Below are 21,461 nucleotides of genomic sequence, written 5' to 3'. Positions count from 1 at the left end.
TTGTCAATTCAGTGGCTGATACAGATTTTTATTTTTAACCTTTTTCTGATTGATTGGTTTAAAATACGTGTTCAGTTTCATAGCCGTGCTGCAAGGGGCTCCCTGTGCAACCGTGGTGGGGCATTGATAGCGGGACTGCAGGGGCCCATGACAGCAGGGCTGCAAGGGGCGCCCTGCGTGACTGCAGGGCTAGTGACTCCAAATCCCTGCAAGCATAAGGTGGGGGAATGGTTGCAGCCCTGGTAGGGCAAAGCAGAGGATTGCAAGGAGGAGGACAAGTCCCTGGCCACAGGGGAGACCATCTTGCTGTTGAATGGCTCCTCCCTGGGGATAGCCCCCCACGCTCCCAGCCAGTGAGTGAGTGAGATGACAGCTTGACAGCAGGGGGCTCCATGCATGGCCGTAGGGCCGGTGACCCTGGATCTTTGCAGGCACAAGGTGCTAGGGAGGGAGGCTGCATTTGCTGATTGTTACTGATGGATATATGGAGTGTCGGGAGAAATCGACTTGTGCTGTCAGCTAACCATTTAAATCAAATCCTGCCAAGCCTAGTTAAAAGCCATTGTGCTAAAGCTAGTTGGGGAGGGATTTAAGTGCCATAAGGGAGAAGAGATTTTTCTGCTGAGATTTGAAAATAGCTGAGTCTATGAAACAGAGAGAGAGCTGTTTGTCAATCAGAGTAGCATCAGGAAAGGATATTGTACCATCAACTGGAAGACTACGGAGGGACAGAACCACCAAAGTGAGGTGAGTGTGTGGAGGGACAGAATCACAACCAGGCCAGTGAGTCAGCAGGAAGGGAGAGTAGTGAGATTCCAGAGGGCTACTCTACATAGAAGATGATCCAGAGGAAGACAAGGTGGATGAGGTAATAACTTAATTGGACCAACTTCTGTTGGTGAGAGAAACAAGCTTTTGAGCTACACAGAGCTTTTCTGGTTACCTGAAGAAGAGCTCTGTGTAAGTTCAAAAGCTGGTCTCCCTCACCAGCAGAAATTGGTCCAATAAAAGACATTACCTCACCCACCTTGTCTCTTTAATATCTTGGGACCAACGTGGCTACAGCAACACTGCATACATCCAGGGGAAGGAGCAATTCATACCACAGAATCCTAAAAGTTAGAGATGGATTTATGATGTGACAAGTCCTTCCCGTTCCTTGGGGGCCAATGCAACATTGTTCCCTGTGGCACATTTTTTAGTGTTCTGTTCAGACGTTTTTAACATGTGCCAAGTGATAGAGTTTCTGCTGCTGTCTTGGGAGGCTGCTCAGATATTTGTCTCTGGAATAGTGGCAGAGTATGGGAAAGGACAAAGGTGAGACAAGGGTGCTTTTATTAGACATTTGAGATGTGCTGTACTTTTTATTGGAACATATGATAGAAACTGGTGGGTCAGATTCCTTTGCCTTAAATTCTTCCTTGTGCTAGTATATTAATACTCTCTGAGGTGGGCTGGGGAACAGTGAGGACATGCTTTGGAGGTCCCCTACCTAGTAGGTGCACATTTCAAAAGCAATAACTGATGTGTCCTGATATCAGTACTGTGATGAATCCTTGGAGTATTTCTTGGGGTAGCTACTAGATTAAAATGTACCAGATTGAAACTATTTTAAATGGTCTTATGCATGAACCTGGAGTATGAAGGGGCTGGGTACTTACTCAAGTAGATAACAGAAGTAGGGGGTTCAGACAAAGTGAGATCAAGGTTCACTCCAGGGGAAAATCCAATTATATTTGTGATACTGGGGATAAAGAGGGGACTCTTGTAAATACACACCAGACAAGTGACATTGTGTTTAACTTGGTGATTTCATCCTTGAGTAGGGCTGGCAGAGAGAATGGGCTAATAGTATTGTGAAGAAGTTCCTTTCCCCTTCAGTAGGACTGGTAGTTCCCATGCCTTGACATGTAACCATCTCCCCAGCATTGATCCCCCTCAAAATAACCCATTGACTCTATCAAATACAATAACTGTAAGCACTTACCTTTTCCCTGGGTTTCAAGCTGTGTGAATGTCTGTCTCATCAACAAAATCCCTAAACTCTCTCTTTTTGTAAATTTCAGATTTGCGCCATTATTGGAGGAACGTTTACTGTAGCTGGGATCCTTGACTCATGCATTTTCACAGCCTCTGAAGCCTGGAAGAAGATCCAATTAGGGAAAATGCAGTAGCAATGAAACCGTTATCCAAAGCTCCAGGGGCAGGAGTAAAGAATGAGAACCCCCACACACACCTGTTTCTGTTTCTTCTATTTGATTGAATTGATACATTATTCTTTAGTCAAGTTATTCAATGAAGCTCTTTTCAACAAATCAAAAATCTTTCTACATTTCAAAGTTCTGAGTCATCAGCCCCCTCCCCACAAAACCCCCCAAAAGGTTTCTAATGTAGAAATTGCATTTATGAATTAACTCTCCAGGATCCTACAGAGTAACACTTTAGTGTCAGGAAGGTTCCGTATATAGGGGTTGCAAAGATGTAAGTGAATTCTCTTGCAGCTCTTTCATGCTATTGGAATTGCATGACTAGACAATCATGTATTTTATAAGGCAAAGTTATGTATTAGGAAGAAATTCTACCCACAGTGCCAAAAAGAGTGATGTGTCCATTGATGAAGAATGGAAAGTGCTTAGTCCTCACAGCAATCCCAAGGAGAGAGAGGCAAAAATTACTTCAAGATGTTTTGTTTCTTATTGAAAAGCTCCTCTTTAGGTCTGACCCTCTCTAGATGAAATGAGCAAATATGATTAAATTCCCCAACCACCTTTTCCTGGGTAAACTACCTGTAACTGGGGAAGGGGACAGCCTCTGTTATACTCTTTGGATGTAAAAATATTTTCATTTCTTCCCAATAACTGAATATCCAGTCTTGTGTTTATAGATGGCCAAATTGAGTTACGCTATTTTATGTGGCCTTTTGTTTTGAAGGGGAATAGTTGTCATTGCAATACTAGCTTTGTATCCTTTTCTCCTGCCTTTTTTAAACACAGACCACCTCATTTGGAGTCTGCAATTTGATTTATTTGGAAAGGGTCACCCATGCTACTTGTTCATAGAAATGCTGGGATGCGTTGGGTGGATGCACACAGCTTGGTGCCTTGTGCTGTCTGTGTCTGTGGTTCACACCTGTAAAACACAATACGTCTGTCCTTTGGGATTTTGAGGTGCCTGCATTCCCAGCACTTTTTTTTTTTTTTTTTTTTTTTAATCTGAACCAGGCATCTTTTACCAGCCCTAGACTGGCAGTTACTGAAGTCCTCTGTCTAGTCACAGATATCGCACAGGCAGTAACAGGGCAAGCTTTCCTCACAGACTGGCTCCTGCCAGTATTTCTAAACCCTTAGCATGAAAGGGTAGCTGAGTTTCCAAGCCCTTCATTTAATTCTTGACCTGTCTGAGACCTCCAGCAATGGGCAGTATGAGAGGAAATTTTCTGCCAGATACAGTTCGTATGTGATGTGAACATCAGTCAGTCCACTGGGAACTGGACTGACCCACCAGCGCGTTCTCCATAGGCCCCTAAACATCCCTTCAGTCTTTGCACGATTTGTAAATTGCGTGACCTGAGGGGGGAGACATTTTGAGTGGTCCCGGATTACTGCAAATCATAAAACAATAAACCCCAAGACTGTCAACTTTACAGGTTCTGGAACGGGTTAAGGCTTTCTTTGGAGTAGTATCTATTGTCCTTAGCCCTCTCCTGGAGGTGAAAATGTCCAAATAGAACATTGTAATTATATGCATCTTGAATATTCCATGTTGATGCAAAAGCCAGAAACACTTCAATCTGCCCAATATGTATCTGTTGAAATTGTCTCATTGCTTTAGAAGTAGGGAAGATAGCCAATAATTTTTAATCATATTGAAAAAAGTCTTTTGGTACCTGCCCTGTAGTAACTACTGTAAAATTACAGCGGTGGAATTTCCCATTTTTTTTAATGGACTGATTACTATTATTTTAGGTGTGAATTGGATCTTGTAACTTCCTGTATCTGTTAATGTATGGATGGATTTTATACATTTTTTCCATTTATAGAAATCAAGTTGAAAACAGTACATTTGTCTTCATTTCAGTGTGTGTGTTTGTGTGTTTTTGCCCACTTGGTGGTGGTTGCTTTGCAGAGGGAACATGGGATTTTTTCAGTATAATCAGTTCTTTTGCCTGCTGAGGAATTTCCTCTAATTCATGGTTCCCAACCAAAGCTTAAAGCAAACATGTCCTCGTTTTTTCTCTTGCGTTTGGTGAATTTTTGCTCAGAGCTTGTTAAATTAAAGGATTAAAAGGATATGATTTTAGCATCTTGCATAGTGCATCTTTGTCCCACACTTTAAAAACGGAGGTCCTTGGCTATAGGACGGCCAATTGAACTGTGTTAGTTTTCAATTAGGTTTCGGCTTACCTGCTTTCTTTCCAAAAAAATCCACTGAAATAATCCAGTCAAAGAGCTGTTTCATAACTCTGCTAGTGAGTTCAGTTTTTTCTAGAGATAGAGCCCCAACAGCCTTTCAAATTCCAGATGAATTTGGAAAAAAGGGATCATCCAGATCTTGACGTCACAGCTCAGGACCTGTCTCCAGGCAATGGATCCACACCCTCTCAAGCTTTGCCATACCAATGGTGCTGTATGTTCTGGGTATCTCCGTCCCCTTGTTGTAGCTGACCCATACTTTAGGTCCCTAGAGCTCCACTGTAGGTGACTTCACAGCAGTATCTCCCATGAAGGGCTGGGACTTGAGAGTGGAGTCTGTTGCTACAGAGTACTGAGGAGCCGAAGATGGCGTGGGAGGCTGAATCTCATGCATCATGCATCCGATGAAGTGAGCTGAAGTGAGCTCATGAAAGCTTATGCTCGGATAAATTTGTTACTCTAAGGTGCCACAAGCACTCCTTTTCTTTTTGCGAATACAGACTAACACGGCTGCTACTCTGAAACCTGAATCTCCAGTGTTCGCATAATGTTCTGCAAAAGTGTGGGCAGAAGCCCAAAACTCTGCAGATTGCTGAGACAGGGACATCTTTAAGGAATGTGACTGAGGTAGAAATTGACATGGAGTGCGTACAGAATCCGGATAAAGGCACCAGGTTGTGTCCTTGATAACAGAGGTTAATGCAACCCAAGATCCATTTGGGTTGTCTTTAAGCTGATATCATGGAGCCTTTGGATTTTTCTGTGAGCAAAAGCAAAGACTGCTACTGTAAAAGCAAAGTGGCTGCTACAAGTCACCACCTCTTTTGAGAGAGATGAACAAGCAAACTCCTTTATTAAACATATTCTACATCCCATAGATGCTCCTTTTCCATTCCCCTCACTTTGCTTTTACATGTACCTCCATCAAAATATTGATTTAGGGTTTCTTGGAGGGACATCCCCAGAAATAAATATTTAGCACTTTTTAAGATGTTAATCTCTGCAGTAACTAAATAATCCTCATAAGCCCCCTGAAACCTGCATTATCCCTATCACGCAGTTGAAGAAATGGGGACCCAGACAGTTTTGCTTGAGGCCCTGGAGCAACCAGGGTTTCAATTTCCAGATCTGTGAAAAGTCCACGGCAATATGGTGTTTCCTCAAATGTATGTGGAGTGCTGAGGACTGGTTGAGGAAAATGGGACACAGGGCTCTCTTGTGGTGCTAGTGTTTGGAAGTGGTGGAAACAAATACTCAGAAGAGGTTTGTGCATGTCTGTTTGCAGATGTTTTGCAAACCAGGGTTTAATAGAGTACCAGCTGGACTAAGTAAGATCACCGAGTAGTCATTTTATAGGCATTTCAGGTAGCAACATCTATACTTAAGGTTCCCCAATGCTGTTCATTATAACTAAGACCCGCTTTTCAGTTGCTTATAACTTTGCCATAAAAAGATGGTTCAGGTTAAAATTTTCCTTGCTGGATACCTGCCTCAGACTGATTTATTTTTTTTAAAGTTTCGGAAACAAAGGCTCACTGAATGAGGCAGGGGCCTGTGGAAAAAATAGCATGCAATCATGTAATTAAGGGTTCTCACAATGCATATGCATAAAGGTGCCAAATCAAAGTTGCACAGGCAATTTTAATTCTAGCATTTCCTAACTTTTGAGTGCTTCACTTAACAGCCTTTACATTAAAAGAACATTGTCTTTTCGGATATAATTGCATAAAACTTCACTTCCATTTGCCTCTCATTCCACTAGCCTTGCAAGACCAGGTTTGATGGGGTTTTTCATTTGTAAATGTTTTTGTTTATTTTAATGAGCTGTGTACAGTGAGTAAGTACACAGTACATGGTAAGCATTCTGACATGGGTGGAAATTTGAAACGGTAGACTGCCTCCTTCAATTTTAATTGACGCTGACTCACTACCAGGGCATAAAAAATAGGTAGGGCTCAAACTTGGAGGTGCTCAGTCTCCTCAACTCCAGCTGACTTTAGTGGAAGTAGTGTGTTTGCTCAGCACAATGCAGGTTGTGCTCAGAACCTCCCATGACTGGCCCTTTTCAATATGTATCTTGCTGTATAAAAGCACTTTCTCTTTCTTTTAATCCTTTGCAATACACGGTTATAATGATTGATTGAACCATTGTGTTAATTAAGCCAGACAGTTTGTCAGGCTGAAGGGAAGAAGGGTTTATAAAATTGAATGATGTAGATGATCATATGTCTTGTTTGAGTCACCATATTCCCTTTAATTTTCATATTGTTTGTTCATATCTGTACTTGTGTGACAGTTCAAAATACTGAGAGAGGATCAGGCCCTGCCAGCTTGCAATTGAATTCAAGCCTGGGTTTGAACCCAGGTTTCCAGAAGTGACAATCCTGTGTATGAACTCGCTATACTGCTAAAAAGAAAATTGAGTATTACAGAAGTTGTTTTTATAAATCTGAGTACTACAACCTATCAGTTTACAAGTGGTCCCATCAAGGTAGGGCAAAACACAGTCATGCTTCTGTAGTGCTTTTCATTTGAGGATATGAAATTCATTTGAGGACACTTTTAGGGTATGTCTACACAGCAGTCTGGAGCAAGCCAGGTTGACACAGTTGGGGTAGCAGGGCTCATGCTAGTACTCTAAAAATAGCAGTATAGACAGGGCTTTGAAGTTAAAGCTCCAGCTGTGGTGCTGATATCCCTCCCTCCCTTAGGTTTCAGAGCCCAAGCTCCAGCACAAGTGGCCACTTCAAAGTGTTGTCTGTACTGTATACCTACTTTTAGAGCACTTGTGCAAGTCCTGCTAGCCAAAGTCTATTGAGCCAGGCTGGAGGGATTGTTCCAAATGGCTGTGCAAATGGTACTTTGCATAGTTTAATGACCTAGCATTACCTCCCATCATAGTGAAATTATTTGCATCAGAATACATTCAACTATGGCTGTAGCCAACCTAATTTTGGCTTTTCTGAACAGAGCTGCAGTTTAAGGGTGCCTATACAGCATGCAGGTAAGTTATTTTTATGGTGGTAATTATAAGTACCGGGTTTACAATGGTGCCTGGCCCAGGCTCCAAAAGGGCCCCGGCACGGCCTGCTCTGCTTGGGCTGCAGTCCAAGGTCCCACCAGCTCTTCTCCGCCCCTAGCCTCTGTCCCTCACGCACCAGCTGCCAAGCTCCCCTCTCCCTTGCCTCTTCTCCGCCTCCTTCCCCTCCTTTCCAGTGCTCCTCCCTGCCACCGAACAGCTGTTTGCTGTGCTCCTGGAGGGAGGGAGAGGAGCGGGGTCACAGTGCACTCAGGGGAGGAGACGGAGAAGAGGCCGGGGGGGGGAGGCCTTGGGGCAGGGGGTGGAATTGGGGCAGGGCGGAGCAAAGATGGGAGGGGGGAGCTTTGGGCAGGGGATGGAATCGGGGCTGGGTGGAGCAAAGGCGGGGCCCCCGCACTCCCCCTACCCATACACCCTTGTCGTGACCTGCTCAGGGCAGGGGGGCTGAGAACCCCCCCCCAAGACCCCAGCCCTGACTCCTGCACCCCACCACATCCTCACCCTGAACACCAAACAGGAGCTGCCCCAGGTAAGCGCTCCACACCCCAACCTCCTGCCCCAGCCCTGAGCCCCCTCCTGCATCCTAACTCCTGGCCAGACCCTCCCCCCCCCAGCCTGCTCGTACACCCTAACTCCTTCCAAGACCCTGCCCTCCCCTCACAAACCCCCAGCCCCCTGCCCTCCCTGACTCCTGCACCCCCGCACATCCCCACCTGCACCCCTTGCACCAAATGGGAGCTGCCCCAGGTAAGCACTCCACACCCCAACCTCCTGCCCCAACCCTGAGCCCCCTCCCTCACCGTAACTCCTGGCCAGACCCTGCACCCCAACCCCCAGCCTGCTCCTTCACCCTAACTCCCTCCCAGACCCTGAGTCCCCTCCCACACTGTTAGCCGATGGCCAGGGATGTTTGGTGAGGTGCCAGCTATGCCCGTTTATACCATCCGTGACTTTAACCGCTAGGACGCACTGTCCCTTCGCGGCGGGCAGCCCGGGCTAGGCTGACGGATGCCCCAAGGTCCTAACCACCCGTGACTTTAACTGCTAGAGCTCAGAGCTCCTTCGCAGCGGGCAGTCAACACTGACTGACAGGTGCCCCAATGGCAGCACTAAGAGCCTCTCCACACCCGTGACTTTAACTGCTAGAGCTCAGAGCTCCTTCGCAGCGGGCAGTCAGGATTGACTGACAGGTGCCCCAAGAGTTTGCCCCGTGGAGGCGGCACAACTCAACGCTAGGCTCTTAGTACTCTCACCTAATGGCCAGGCTTTATAGCCAAAACGGCTGAGGTTCTTTAATTGTGTTGGCTGCTTTACAGTAAACCAGAGAAACAAGTCAGGCTTATGCACAAATGGTTACCAAAATTTATTAAACTAGATTCTAATCATGTGGTTACAAAATTGCTAGTGCCTACTTATTTAAATGTAGAGATGTTACACACACAAACAAGTTACAAAACTGAAGCTACAATCCCAAAGAAAGAAAACAAAGTATAGAGCTCTATTTCAAAATATGTGTACACTAAAGATAGGAGATCAGGTGTGGGTGCTTCTTACCCTCCTTGCATCTCTCGATTCCAGCGGTGCCAAGCCAGGATCGGTCACTCAATTCCGCAGAAAGACGAATAAGGGACAAGGCTTAGGGACCCTCTTAGCTGCAGAAGCCTTGGGAGGCTGTCACTTATCTGACCAGCAGATAGATAGTGAAAAGCACTCAAAAATCATGGTGCTGTAGGTCCCCTACTTATATCTCTGTACTCCTTTATTCTCTTTCTCCTTTCTATGCTAAATTGGGGCTGGTCTGTCGGGGTGACGCCAGCTCTCGCAAGAGTAGTTCACACTTGCAAGGGAGAAACAATAAGTTTCGACTACTGGACACTTCTTTTATCAGGGTAAATATTTTCCCACCTAGGATGTTGGTGTGTGTGCATCATGCTGTTTAGTAGGGGCTAAGAGCCATGTCTGTCACAGCGCCTCTGCCTGCTGTGAGCCCAATTGTTGTATACGTTCCCAGAGGCACATTGTCGCAGCACACCTGTGCTTCTCACAGCTTCAAAGGCTGTGCTGGAGTGCCCTGGTGTTTTGGCTCCCGTGTGTTTCCAGCAATGCTGGTCTGGGGGGGGGGGCTGGCTGTCTGGCTACACACACCCTAAGTCCTGGCCAGGCCCCACACCCCAATGTTTTTTTACAGTTTTTTATAAAGCACTCTTATCCCAAGCGCTTTACAATAGTTAGCTAACGGTACAAACAATATTTGGAAAGATCATTGTGGTCGGCTGAGACCCTCAGCGATTTTCAAGTGGTCTGTGGAAAAATAAGTTAGACTACAAAAACAATCAAGGTACCTCACTTTATTTTCATTTACTTGCTATTACTTATAGGAGGAGGATGAAGAAAAAAAGAATGAAAAACAGGGGCGGAGGGGAGATAAGAGAAATGTTCTTTTTCTTGGCTGGGTCCCAAGGAGAGGCCTCAAAAATGAAGCTGAGCACAGGGCCCCACTAACTCTAAATCCGCCACTGGCGTTGATCCCTCCTCCACAGCTCCCCACACCGCAGCGAGGGGCTGACACCCCCCCACTTCCCGAGCTCCGCATGCCGCTGCCAGGACAGGGGCTGACTCCTCCCTCACCTCTGCTCCCTGCACCACTGCCAGGAGCTGGGGCTGGCCCTAACCCCTCCCCCAAGCTCCATTCTACCTGGGGCTGGGGCTGACACCCCAAACCCTGCTGCCTGACACCTCACATTGCCACCCCCCACACACACGTTCCTCCCCGCCCTGCTAGGGGGGCGCACAGGATGGCTGGTACAGAGCTTAAAAAGGGAACTGTCCCAGCCAAATGGGGACGTATGGTCATCCTATCTCCAGGCAAGTGGGTCCTGAGGGAGTCCGGCCAGGACGGGGGCAGACCCTGACCTGGCTAATCGTGCCACTCCCAAGAGGCTGGAGTGATTCCCTGCCCTGGCACTGGACCGGCCCTGGCTGCGCTGCCAGCACAGCCTGGCAGACACCATCACCTTCCAGCAGGGCCGGTGAGTGTGGCCACAGGGCAGGGTGTGAGGGAGTTAGTGGGTCTCTGGAGGTGGGAGGGGGGCTGCTGGCCAGTGGGGTGTCTCTTGGAGGGTAGGGGGGAAGGTCTGTGGGTTGGGATGCTGGGCAGTGGGGGGTCTGAGTGGGTGCTGTGTAGTTGTGGTGGGCTGTGGGGAAGTGCAGTGGGCAGTAGTGGTGCGGCTGTAAGGGGGGGTTGCGTGCAAGCCGCTGTGCATTTGTGTTGGGGGCTGCTGGGCATAGGGAATCGGGGGCTGTGTGGCATGGCATGGGCCCACTGCTGAGGGGAAGGGGCACGCTGGCAGCACAGGGGTGGATGGGCCAGTGTGCATCTGGCAACTGCCAGTTTGCATACAGTGCCCTTGCACTGGGTTGGGTGGAGCGGAGCGGGGCGGGCCCCACCATCCTATGCCCAATTGCCCCTGGCTGGCCCCTTGCTCTGGGGACCGAACTCCCCACCCCATGCTCCTTTGCCCCTATGGGGGCCCACAAATATGTTTGGGGCCGGGCCCACAAAAGGTTAATCCAGCCCTGGTAATTATGGAGAATATAAATTGTAATTTTCTGAATATTCCCTACCTCCCATTTATTTTTTAAACTCAGCAAAACCCCCACCCACTGGAAATCCTGGAGCAGCACCTCAAAGGCTACTCTCCTAGTTGTGAGGCAAACGGATTTTTACTTTGTGAGGGGGGTGAGGAGGAAGTGGAAGTCATAATTAATTTTTCTCCATGCGCCTAGGTTTTTGGGCCTGAGCTGGTAAATTTCCATTACAGTGTTTGCAAGGCTGTCCTATAGCTACAGCATCCTGATCAGTTCTCTGCTCCCTGCCAGTACTAAGCACTTATTGCACAGGTGGGCAAACTATGGTCCGCGGGCCACATCCTGTGGGACCCTCCTGCCCGGCCCCTGAGCTCCTGACCTGGGAAGCTCGCCCCCGGCCAATCTCCTGCTGTTCCTCCTCCCCAGCAGCCTCAGCTCACTGCACTGCTGGCACAATGCTCTGGGTGGCGGGGCTGCGAGCTCCTGGGGCAGCACAGCTGCAGAACCTGGCCTGACTCGCTGCTCTGCGCTGCGTGGCGGCACGGCTGTAGCGCCGCCAGCCACCGGTGCTCCAGGCAGCACAGTAAGGGGGCAGGGAGCAGGGGGGTTAAATAGAGGGCAGGGGAATTTGGGGTGGTGGTGAGGGGGTGGGGGTGTGGATAGGGGTTGGGGTGCTCAGAGGGTGGGAAATGGGGGGGTTGAATAGGGGCAGGCATCCCAGGGGGCAGGCAGTAAGGAGAGGGGGGGTTGGATGGGAGGGTGTGGGGTCCAGGAGCACGGGGTGGTGGATGGGGCAGGAGTGTCCCAGGGCGGCCATCAGGGGACAGAGAACAGGGAGGGTTGGGTGGGGTATGAGTCCTGGGGAGGCTGTCAGGGGGCGAGAAGCGGGGGGTCAGATGAGGTCGGGGGCCGGGCTGGGCCATACCTGGCGGTTAGGGGATGCTGTGTCTCCCCAAACAGGCCCTCCATACAATTTCGGAAACCTGATGTGGCCCTCGGGCCAAAAAGTTTGCCCGCCCCTGGTTTACTGTGCAACCTCACTGACTTCAGTGGGGCTTAGGACAGCATCTGCTGCTTTTTGCTTTTGCAACAGCAGCCCGCCTGCTGCAGGTGCCGTATGGCTCGGCGAACACCTGGTGGCGCTGCTCACTTTTCCTCCCCAGTCTCACCCTTTGATTCTCGCGAGAACTTAGAGTTCGTAGGGCCGGCGGAAGCAGCGTCCAGTTCTCTTTCCTGGCCGCCATAGTGGAGCCAGCTGCGGGGTAAGGGAGGCGCTGGGGGGAGCCGCTATAATCCCCTGCCATCCTTCCCACGGGGCCTCCATCCCGTGCCCGGGGTGCTAGGGGGAGCTCGGGAGCCGTGCGGCCGACAGTGTAGTGCCTGTATGGGGAGCCTGGCGGGGCAGGAGGGGGCTCCCGGCTGCAGAAGATGCCTGGGGCCTTGGTGAGGGTGGGATTGCGCCCAATAGGGAATGGGAGGGTGGTGGAGGGAAAGCACAGCGAGCAACCCGTGTCCCCATTGCCCCGGGAGCGATCACCTGCTGGGGGCCTGGCCTTTTTCGGGGAGACCTACTAGCAACCGCCCTGTTGGGGAAATGACTCGAGGCGGGGAGCCGAGATTAAAGGCCCCACGGTATAGTCTATTTCTCCGCGGTGAGACGGTGGGAGGCTGCACATCTCCCGAGGTGTCGGCCCCGGAGAGGGAGATGCTCCCCCTATTTTGAGGTGGAGGCGGCACATAAACAACCCAAGATTCTGCTACCCCTCGCTCCTATGTCATGTCTGGTGGAATATTTAAAAAATATGCACGTTGGAGGCTGTTATGAATGGTACTCGTAGACCCCAGATTCCCATCACTTGTATGTCTCAGTTGTGATACTTAGTTTTTGTAACTGATTCTTCTTGATCTCTCCTTTCCTGTATTTTTTCTGCTGATGAGCTTTTATGTTGGGGCCTGCTGTTCCTGCCTCTTGTTTAGTTCCATGCTCTCTCATCTGCCACTGAGCTTGGCCAGCACTAAGCCTCAGTGTTCAGTATCTGATTTTTAATTGGGTTCTTTCAAAGCCCTGTCTTGTATTCATGTGCAACCCAAGCTCACTGCAAATTGGAACACGCGCATTTGAACATAGGCAGGTAGAGGGCACATGTTTCTATCACCGAGAGCTTAATTTGCCTTTAAAACACTGAGCTGCTATGTGACGTTACTGATATTGTGGGGTGTCACAAACGTTGTGCTAAAATTCCAAGACATACTTGAATTACAGGACTGCTATATTCTCTAAATCTTCATTTTTCTCTTTAATAAAAGCATACAAAATGATGCAAGCCCCCTCAAATATCTAGGTTATGGCCACAATGGAAATAGAACTGTGCTGGTTACAGCCACCATGCTTAATTATGGTTATTGCTAGCACAGTTTTCCTGACTGGTGTACACAGTGAGTTTTGGGTCAGAAGTAGTGCTATAGACTGTCAGGGTGATTGTTTATAGTATGGTTTTTCAGGAAGAACTCCCTCACCGCATTGGTATGGGAACATGCTATATAACCTTGTTGCAAACCCAGGTTTGTGTTAATGCAAGCTAGAGATTTGTGGATGGAAACTAAAGTAAGTGCCTGCAGGATTTTGTTGAAATTTGGTTGGAACTGTGTCATATCTAATATATGCAGAATTTCACACCAAGCTTGTTTTTGCTATAAATGCCTCAGTTTCAATTTTATGTTTCTTTGTGCAGCCAAAATGAAGTTCAATCCTTTTGTGACCTCGGACCGCAGCAAGAACCGCAAGAGGCACTTCAATGCACCCTCTCACATTCGCAGGAAGATCATGTCTTCCCCCCTTTCCAAGGAGCTAAGGCAGAAATACAATGTCCGCTCTATGCCGATCCGAAAAGATGATGAAGTCCAGGTAGGTGCCATTTTAGTCTTTGTTGTGAAATTTGAGCCTTGTGGACATCTTGTTTTATGTAGAATCTCTGCAGGAGAGATGGGCCAGACAACTTTAAATAGCTGTTAGGGCTTTGGAGTTAATCTCATGGCAGGCTAGGCTATGGTGGGGGAGATCTCAAGGAAAAAAATGAGGACTTGTGGCACCTTAGAGACTAACCAATTTATTTGAGCATGAGCTTTCGTGAGCTACAGCTCACTTCATCGGATGCATACTGTGGAAATTGCAGAATACATTATTATATACACAGACACCATGAAACAATACCTCCTCCCACCCCACTCTCCTGCTGGTAATAGCTTATCTAAAGTGATCATCTTTTTGCGAATACAGACTAACACGGCTGTTACTCTGAAAGGAAAAAAATGCGTGGAAGACAAGTGTTTTGAGAGCCATACTTGGTTACAAGAAAAGGAGTACTTGTGGCACCTTAGAGACTAACCAATTTATTTGAGCATAAGCTTTCGTGAGCTACAGCTCCCTTCATCGGATGCATACTGTGGAAAGTATAGAAGATCTTTCTATACACACAAAGCATGAAAAAATGGGTGTTTACCACTACAAAAGGTTTTCTCTCCCCCCCCCCACTCTCCTGCTGGTAATAGCTTTTCTAAAGTGATCACTCTCCTTACAATGTGTATGATAATGAAGTTGGGCCATTTCCAGCACAAATCCAGGTCGTGGCCCCCCCAACCCCACTCTCCTGTTGGTAATAGCTTATCTAAAGTGATCACTCTCCTTACAATGTGTATGATGATCAAGGTGGGCCATTTCCAGCACAAATCCAGGGTTTAACAAGAACGTCTGGGGGGGGAGGAAAAAACAAGGGGAAATATGCAAGTCATTATGCAAGGTAACCTATTTCCCCTTGTTTTTTCCTCCCCCCCCCCCAGACGTTCTTGTTAAACCCTGGATTTGTGCTGGAAATGGCCCACCTTGATTATCATACACATTGTAAGGAGAGTGATCCTTTAGATAAGCTATTACCAGCAGGAGAGTGGGGTTGGGGGGGCCACGACCTGGATTTGTGCTGGAAATGGCCCAACTTCATTATCATACACATTGTAAGGAGAGTGATCACTTTAGAAAAGCTATTACCAGCAGGAGAGTGGGGGGGGGGGGAGAGAAAACCTTTTGTAGTGGTAAACACCCATTTTTTCATGCTTTTTGTGTATAAAAAGATCTTCTATACTTTCCACAGTATGCATCCGATGAAGTGAGCTGTAGCTCACGAAAGCTTATGCTCAAATAAATTGGTTAGTCTCTAAGGTGCCGCAAGTACTCCTTTTCTTTTTGCGAATACAGACTAACACGGCTGTTACTCTGAAACCTGTCATACTTGGTTACAGGCCTCAAACAGGACAGATACAGAAAAAGGAGCTCCTTTAATAATTTAAACTTCAAGCAGTGTAGAGTTCACTAAATCTAATTTACTGAAGGAGAAGTACGCTTCCTTTCCATTATATTTTATATCTAGCTGAACATTATATTGCTCATACTATGAGCAATATATGAGATCTCACTGTAATGTCGCACACAAGGGGTAAAGGTGGGATTTCAGCCTGTGAAGATCTTACTATTCTTATCTATGTCTGAGCCTGAATTTGTGAAACCTGAGAAAGTTAAATGCTCTGGTTTTTGGTTTTTTTTTTTTTTTTTTTTTTTGGTCAGGTTGTCCGGGGACATTATAAAGGCCAGCAAATCGGCAAGGTAGTCCAGGTATACAGAAAAAAATACGTCATCTACATTGAACGCGTACAGCGTGAGAAGGCCAACGGCACAACAGTCCATGTTGGAATCCATCCTAGCAAGGTATAATACGTGCATGGGAACTGAAATTCCCCAAAGGAATTTCTGTTAGCTTTGGAAATAGGTGCAGTTTATAGAAGTAGAGTGCTGTCCTAGCACACACAGTAGTTTGAGAAGCCGTAGCACTGGCGTAACTATACAGTAAGGGAATGTCCTAGTTGCAGCAGAGAAGTAGGAATCCGAATTTTGGGGTTGTTTCCTGCTGTGAATTGATTGACCATGAAGAAATTATTTGCATCTGAACTGCAGGGTCTTGTGAAAGGCTAAAACTTTTTGTAAAATGTCCAAAAAGCTTGGTTGTTTAAAAACAAAAGTACTGTTAAGTGCACATCCACATTGTAGTAACTGCCATATTGGGGGACACCCCCTGCCCCTCCCAACACACACACCAGTCCTCTGCAGTGGTGAAAATGGGATTGTCATATATTGTGGATTGATCTGATCCATCCTTCAGCCTTCCCGTATGGCATTTCTGCCACTCTGATGGACGCATTAGAAATATCTAAATACACCTCCATAAATGAAGGAGTTGCTGCCAGGAAAAATATTGCTGGTTGAATCTGGCTTCAGCCTAACATGGTTTAAGGCGGTTTATATTCAGTGAAGATGAAGAAAATGCTTGTTTTGCTGGTCATAGACAGGCATTTAAGAATATATAGGAAACTAATGAAATAACAGCAAAGCTAGCTAGAAACCTAGTTGGAAGCAGATATAACAAGACTTTTGTCTGGCCCACACTGACCAGGCAAGGGTAGTTTTGAGTGAACCCAGCTCTGACAGGTTTCCTGAAACCTCTAACAAACTGTATGTGATAGAGGGGAACAGAATTATATCCAAAGAACACAATTTTGTGCCCAGAGACTGGGTTTGAGTTAATGGGTTCCACCAAAAAACTCTACACAGTGGAAATATGACCTCATCTCTAATGCATCACATCTACCATTCCATTCTATGTATGTTCTTTTAGCACACTCATCATTATAGTAGCTGGGTGTCTTCCAGTAGTGCTTTAAGCAAAATGACTAACATCTGTCATTCTTTCTCTCTCCTCCTCCCCCCCCCCCCCCCCCCCCCAAAAGATGTTGATTTGTACTTAAGAGTGGAAAGTAATGAGTTTTCTAATGGTCCTTAGTTCCTTTAGGAGTTAATTCCAGTCTTGGGCCACCCACCAAGAAAGCAGTGTCTCCTAAGGAAGCTCTGTTTCCATAAGGAAATTACCAGCTGCATATACAAAAGAGGAAAAAGGACAGTCTGGTTATGTAGTAAACTTCTAGGGCAGGGGTTCTCAAACTTCATTGCACTGCAACCCCCTTCTGACAACAAAAATTACTACAGGACCCCAAGAGGGGTGATGAAAGCCTGAGTCTGCCTGAGCCCCGTCGGGCTTCATCCCCAAGCCTGGGCCCCAGCTGGTCTAATGCCAGCCCTGGCAACCCCTTTTAAACGGGGTCATGACCCACAGTTTGAGAACTGCTGTTCTAGGGGATAGCAGGAATTCTGCAGTTTTCTGCCTCTCACTATAGCAGGAGGATTCTTCCTCTTGTCCCATTGATGTTGCATTTATTTCTTCAATGCTGGCAGGAGCAGAATGAATACTGGCTAGATTGTACAGCCCTACTTCAGATCTGTGCGGATGTATTAGAACTAGATTCCAGAGTTGCATTTTTTTAAAGCAAATAGTATCCAAATATTGCTTGATGGGAGATACAGTAGATACCTCATTAACTCACTACTTCACAAATTTAGGGGTTTATGTATCTGTTTTTTCTAGCACTGCTTATTGTTTTTTAGCACTGCTTAATCCAGTTCTGTTACTTCCTTGCCAGTTGGAGAGGCAGAAAAGTAGTAGGCTGCTGCAAGGGTCTGGAAACTAAGGTGCCCATTGGAAACTCTTGTGTATATCACTGTCTTATTATGAAATAACTTCAGGAATCTGGAAGCAAATTGGGCTTGGCAAGTAATCACTAATGTACCCATGTGTTAATAAGATTTGATAACTGCCTGGCCAGACTGCAACCTTCTGACAGCAGCCATTTGTTTACAGCACAGCGCACACAGGTTGGTGCCCCTTGCATTCCAAGAAGGGGGACCGGTAAAATTGTATTTGGAATGTTGTCTGCTGTTTGCATGACACATTTTTTCCATTAGTATTATTTCCCAGATGCTTTCTATCCACTACGCAAACATGGGACGATTTTAGTGCTATTCTTTAACTTGCGAACAGACTCAGAGCTGAACTTGGTTTGAAAGATATTTAACTGTATGGTGTACAATGCCGTTTGCTGATCTTGGGCTGGTTGTGCTATTTAGTGAATCTCTAAAAGAGAGAACTTTATTCAAGGCTGGAGCACGGGAAATGCAGATTTATAATTACAAGAAAGCCACCTTTAATCAAAATGTTTGAGAATCTACCTATGATATACTGCCCAAGATGGTCCTCTATTGAATGGTTTATTTGTATAGACCCAGTATAAGTATGAATTATATTGACCATCAGTTATTGCTACTTTTCTTTAACCTATTTTATTTATAATCTTTGTCTGTCTTTAAACTGGTCAACATATTGTTTATATTTTGAAAATATTCTGTATTGAATAAATGGATTGGCCATGCTAAGTATTTTATTGCTAAACCAATAGCACAGCCAACAGCAGCAGTGTTTTCCAAAATTATGGGGATATCTTATGTGCCCTGTAAAGAGGGAGTTGTTACTGTGGACACCTTTGCTTGAGTTGCTTATTTTTGATACTTATGCTAGTGAATGGTGAAGGAAGCTCTCTGAAGGTGTGATCATTACTTGTAATCCACTTCAGTTCTGCAAATATGGTGTCAGTTTAGATGGTGTAATGGCCACTAGCTTCAAATTCTATATATCCCAGCTTGATGCAAGTTGTGAATTTTACATTTGCATATTTGTTTATCAGATAACATTCTTTAAGACTTTGAGGAAAACTCTGGATAGTAGAGCAGATGCAGTGAGGGAACAGCAGGGAAAGGGTTAAAGCATATAGTCTTTTTAGCTATAAGCCACATACTTTGTATAGCATCTGGTACAGCTGAACCTCAATCCCTGATTGGGGTCTGCAGGTATAACAATAATACAAGCAATAAACTTATGTATCTCAGTGATAATTTTGTCCTTTGGCTGGATGGTTTGCAATAACCTTAGCACCCACAAAACCTCTACCTGTAGCTAAGACACGTTTAAAAGTAAAATCTATCAATTCAATTTATCACAGCACACTAGGGCTATCAATTCCCAAGTACCTGAATATGTGTCTATTTCAGTCCATTGTTATATGCAGACATGTTGAACCCAGGATATTACCCCACCTACCTCGTCTGTTTTAGTCCATGAATACACAGAATTCTAGAGCTTGTTCAGTGTGCTGGCCTGTGTGTTCCAGTTTTCCAATTCACATGAAACTCAGATTAATGCCTCTTGTTCCTTTCCGCTAGTTCTCATATGCTGTGTATTAAGAGGACCTGACTGTCAGTGGGGAGGCAGTTCTAAAAGATCTGTGAAGCATTTGTGGGCTGTTGGTTTTTTTTTTGTGAGGGACAATAGAAAAAAATTTTAGTTTGCATTATCCTAGAATCCTATGTAGTTTTGAAATGTGCAAGAACGGCAATATCTGAGCTACAACTCTAATCAAATTAGATGATAATCCTGGGAATTTAATAATGCCAGTAGGTTTAACTGTGATACTCCCAAGGTGTTAGGATGGTACAGTTCTCTGCCAGAGTTTGTTTTAATATTACAGATTTTTATTATATCTCCTTTTTCTCTAGGTGGTGATCACTAGGCTAAAACTGGACAAGGATCGCAAAAAGATCTTGGAACGTAAAGCAAAGTCTCGCCAAGTTGGCAAGGAAAAGGGCAAATACAAGGAAGAAACCATTGAAAAGATGCAAGAATAAATGGTCTCCTGTGTGTCACCCATTAAAAGAACTGCTAAAATGAAACCTATTGTTGTGTGTTCTACTTTTGGAAGCGTTGGTACAGTCTGTCTGGATTGGTGTTATTCTTCATACCACTTTCACATGTTAATATTGGATGCTCAGAAAAGCACTTCTACTAATTAAAAGAACAGGCTTGTTTTCTTATTATCCATTGGATGCTTTAAATTGGTTAAAGCAGATTTAGTATCTTCTCACCATGCATGCACATTGGTTCTTGTATTCCTTTATGTAGTACAAGAGAGGTGTATGACATTTTACAAAGCCAGTAAAGACAGACGCTATACCTAAGAGTTTACAATCCAAGAAATCAAGAATAGTAGCAAGAGTTGATGCAGGGGGGAGGCTGTATGGACAACTGGGGAGACAGCACATGTGGCTAGAATAAATAGCGCATATATTGGGTTTTTTCTCCTCTCCATCTCTATAAATGAAACTTTAAGACATGTATAAAACCATGAAGGAACGTAAGTTATTTGGTTTGAAGTATCACATACTTGGCAAAATAAGTGGGAGAAATTGGCCATGTTTTTAGTCTACAAAGTGTTGTTTTCAAGGCAGATGAGTACAGCGCTTGCAACCACAGGCTCTTGCACGAGCCAACTTTTGTCTTCAAAGAAGTAAATAGACTTGTCTGCATATTAGTTTTACACTGGCATATAATGAAGTGGAAGTAAAAGAAGACAGACCAAGGTATTAAAGTACCCTGTTGTGGTAGCTTTATTTTAGTTCTGTGCAGTTACTGAGTTGTGATGTGCCTTTAAATTATTACTGAAGTTTGAGAAGAGGCTTCCCTCATTTTCAGCACTTCGTGAAATTCTACCAGTAGTTGTCTGTTCTAGCTATTTTTGAGAATTTATGTAAGTAAAACATAATTGCATGAGCTTTGACATGAATGTAATAGAAATGACCGAAAGCTGTTGCAGACTGGTGAAAACAGTTCACTTTTACTGGATGGCTAACTGGCATAGCGAATGACTTATCACTGATAAGCTTGGACAAAAAATCCGGCCCCTGCCTTGAAGATTTACCATCTAAAATATGGGAAGCAGTGAGAATCCAGAGGAAGGATTAATTTGGAATGTGTTTAATAATTTGGAGACTGTTGCATAAATTGAGGCTTCATCCTAGTCTCTTTAGGAATGTCTACACTGCAGCGTATGGCTGGCCTGTGCAAGCTGACCAGGCTTATGTGGCTGTCTATTTCAGAGATAGATGAGCCTGAGCTCTGGGACCTCCCATCTCACTGTCCTTGAGCCTGGGCTCCAGCCCAAGCCGGAACATCTACAAGGCAACTAAACAGCCCCTTAGCCTGAGCCCAAGTCAGCTGGCATGGGCAGTACAGACATACCCTTGTAGACCTCTTTCCACACGTACAAACACAGTGCTTAATATACTTTAGTTTCTGTTCATGTGGGAATGGATCAACTCTATTGACATGGCCATGTTGGATAACTTCTGGGAAGAGTATTTCCACTATTTTAGCAAAACAACTAGTCCACCTCTACCCTTGGATCTTCACAGCATGTTTTGAAACAGTATTTATCTCAAATTTTAGATGGAGAAAGTGAAACGCAAAGTCGTCCAGGGAGGCAGAGTGAGGTCTGTGAAGTGAATCCCAAGTTACTTGTTCTAATCACTGCTTTAGACCAAAGGGCCACTTTTCCACTGATATGAGTGTGATAGGATTATCTTCACATTCTCCAAA

The 21,461-nt window shown here is 45.7% G+C and overlaps 2 protein-coding genes across 4 annotated transcripts in view; both read left to right on the top strand.

The window, feature by feature from the left end:
• ERGIC1 (endoplasmic reticulum-golgi intermediate compartment 1) overlaps positions 1-3,826 on the top strand; it is a 103,578-nt gene extending 99,752 nt beyond the window's left edge. For all 3 annotated transcript variants that reach the window (XM_074960573.1, XM_074960571.1, XM_074960572.1), the window contains one exon: positions 2,067-3,826. In XM_074960573.1, the coding sequence (XP_074816674.1) occupies positions 2,067-2,174 (108 nt within the window). In that variant the 3' untranslated portion in view covers positions 2,175-3,826. The remainder of the gene's footprint in view (positions 1-2,066) is intronic.
• An 8,388-nt stretch (positions 3,827-12,214) lies between these two features.
• RPL26L1 (ribosomal protein L26 like 1) lies at positions 12,215-19,759 on the top strand. The gene is made up of 4 exons (XM_074960565.1): positions 12,215-12,302; positions 13,773-13,945; positions 15,656-15,796; positions 19,586-19,759. The coding sequence occupies exons 2-4, from the start codon at positions 13,778-13,780 to the stop codon at positions 19,712-19,714; spliced, it is 438 nt and encodes a 145-aa protein (XP_074816666.1). The 5' UTR covers positions 12,215-12,302; positions 13,773-13,777; the 3' UTR covers positions 19,715-19,759.
• Positions 19,760-21,461: the final 1,702 nt, after the last annotated feature.

Source organism: Natator depressus, chromosome 8 (genome assembly GCF_965152275.1).
Source record: "Natator depressus isolate rNatDep1 chromosome 8, rNatDep2.hap1, whole genome shotgun sequence".
Taxonomy (NCBI): domain Eukaryota; kingdom Metazoa; phylum Chordata; order Testudines; family Cheloniidae; genus Natator; species Natator depressus.
Note: the sequence above shows the minus strand (reverse complement) of the source record. Positions and strands in the feature narration are given on the sequence as shown.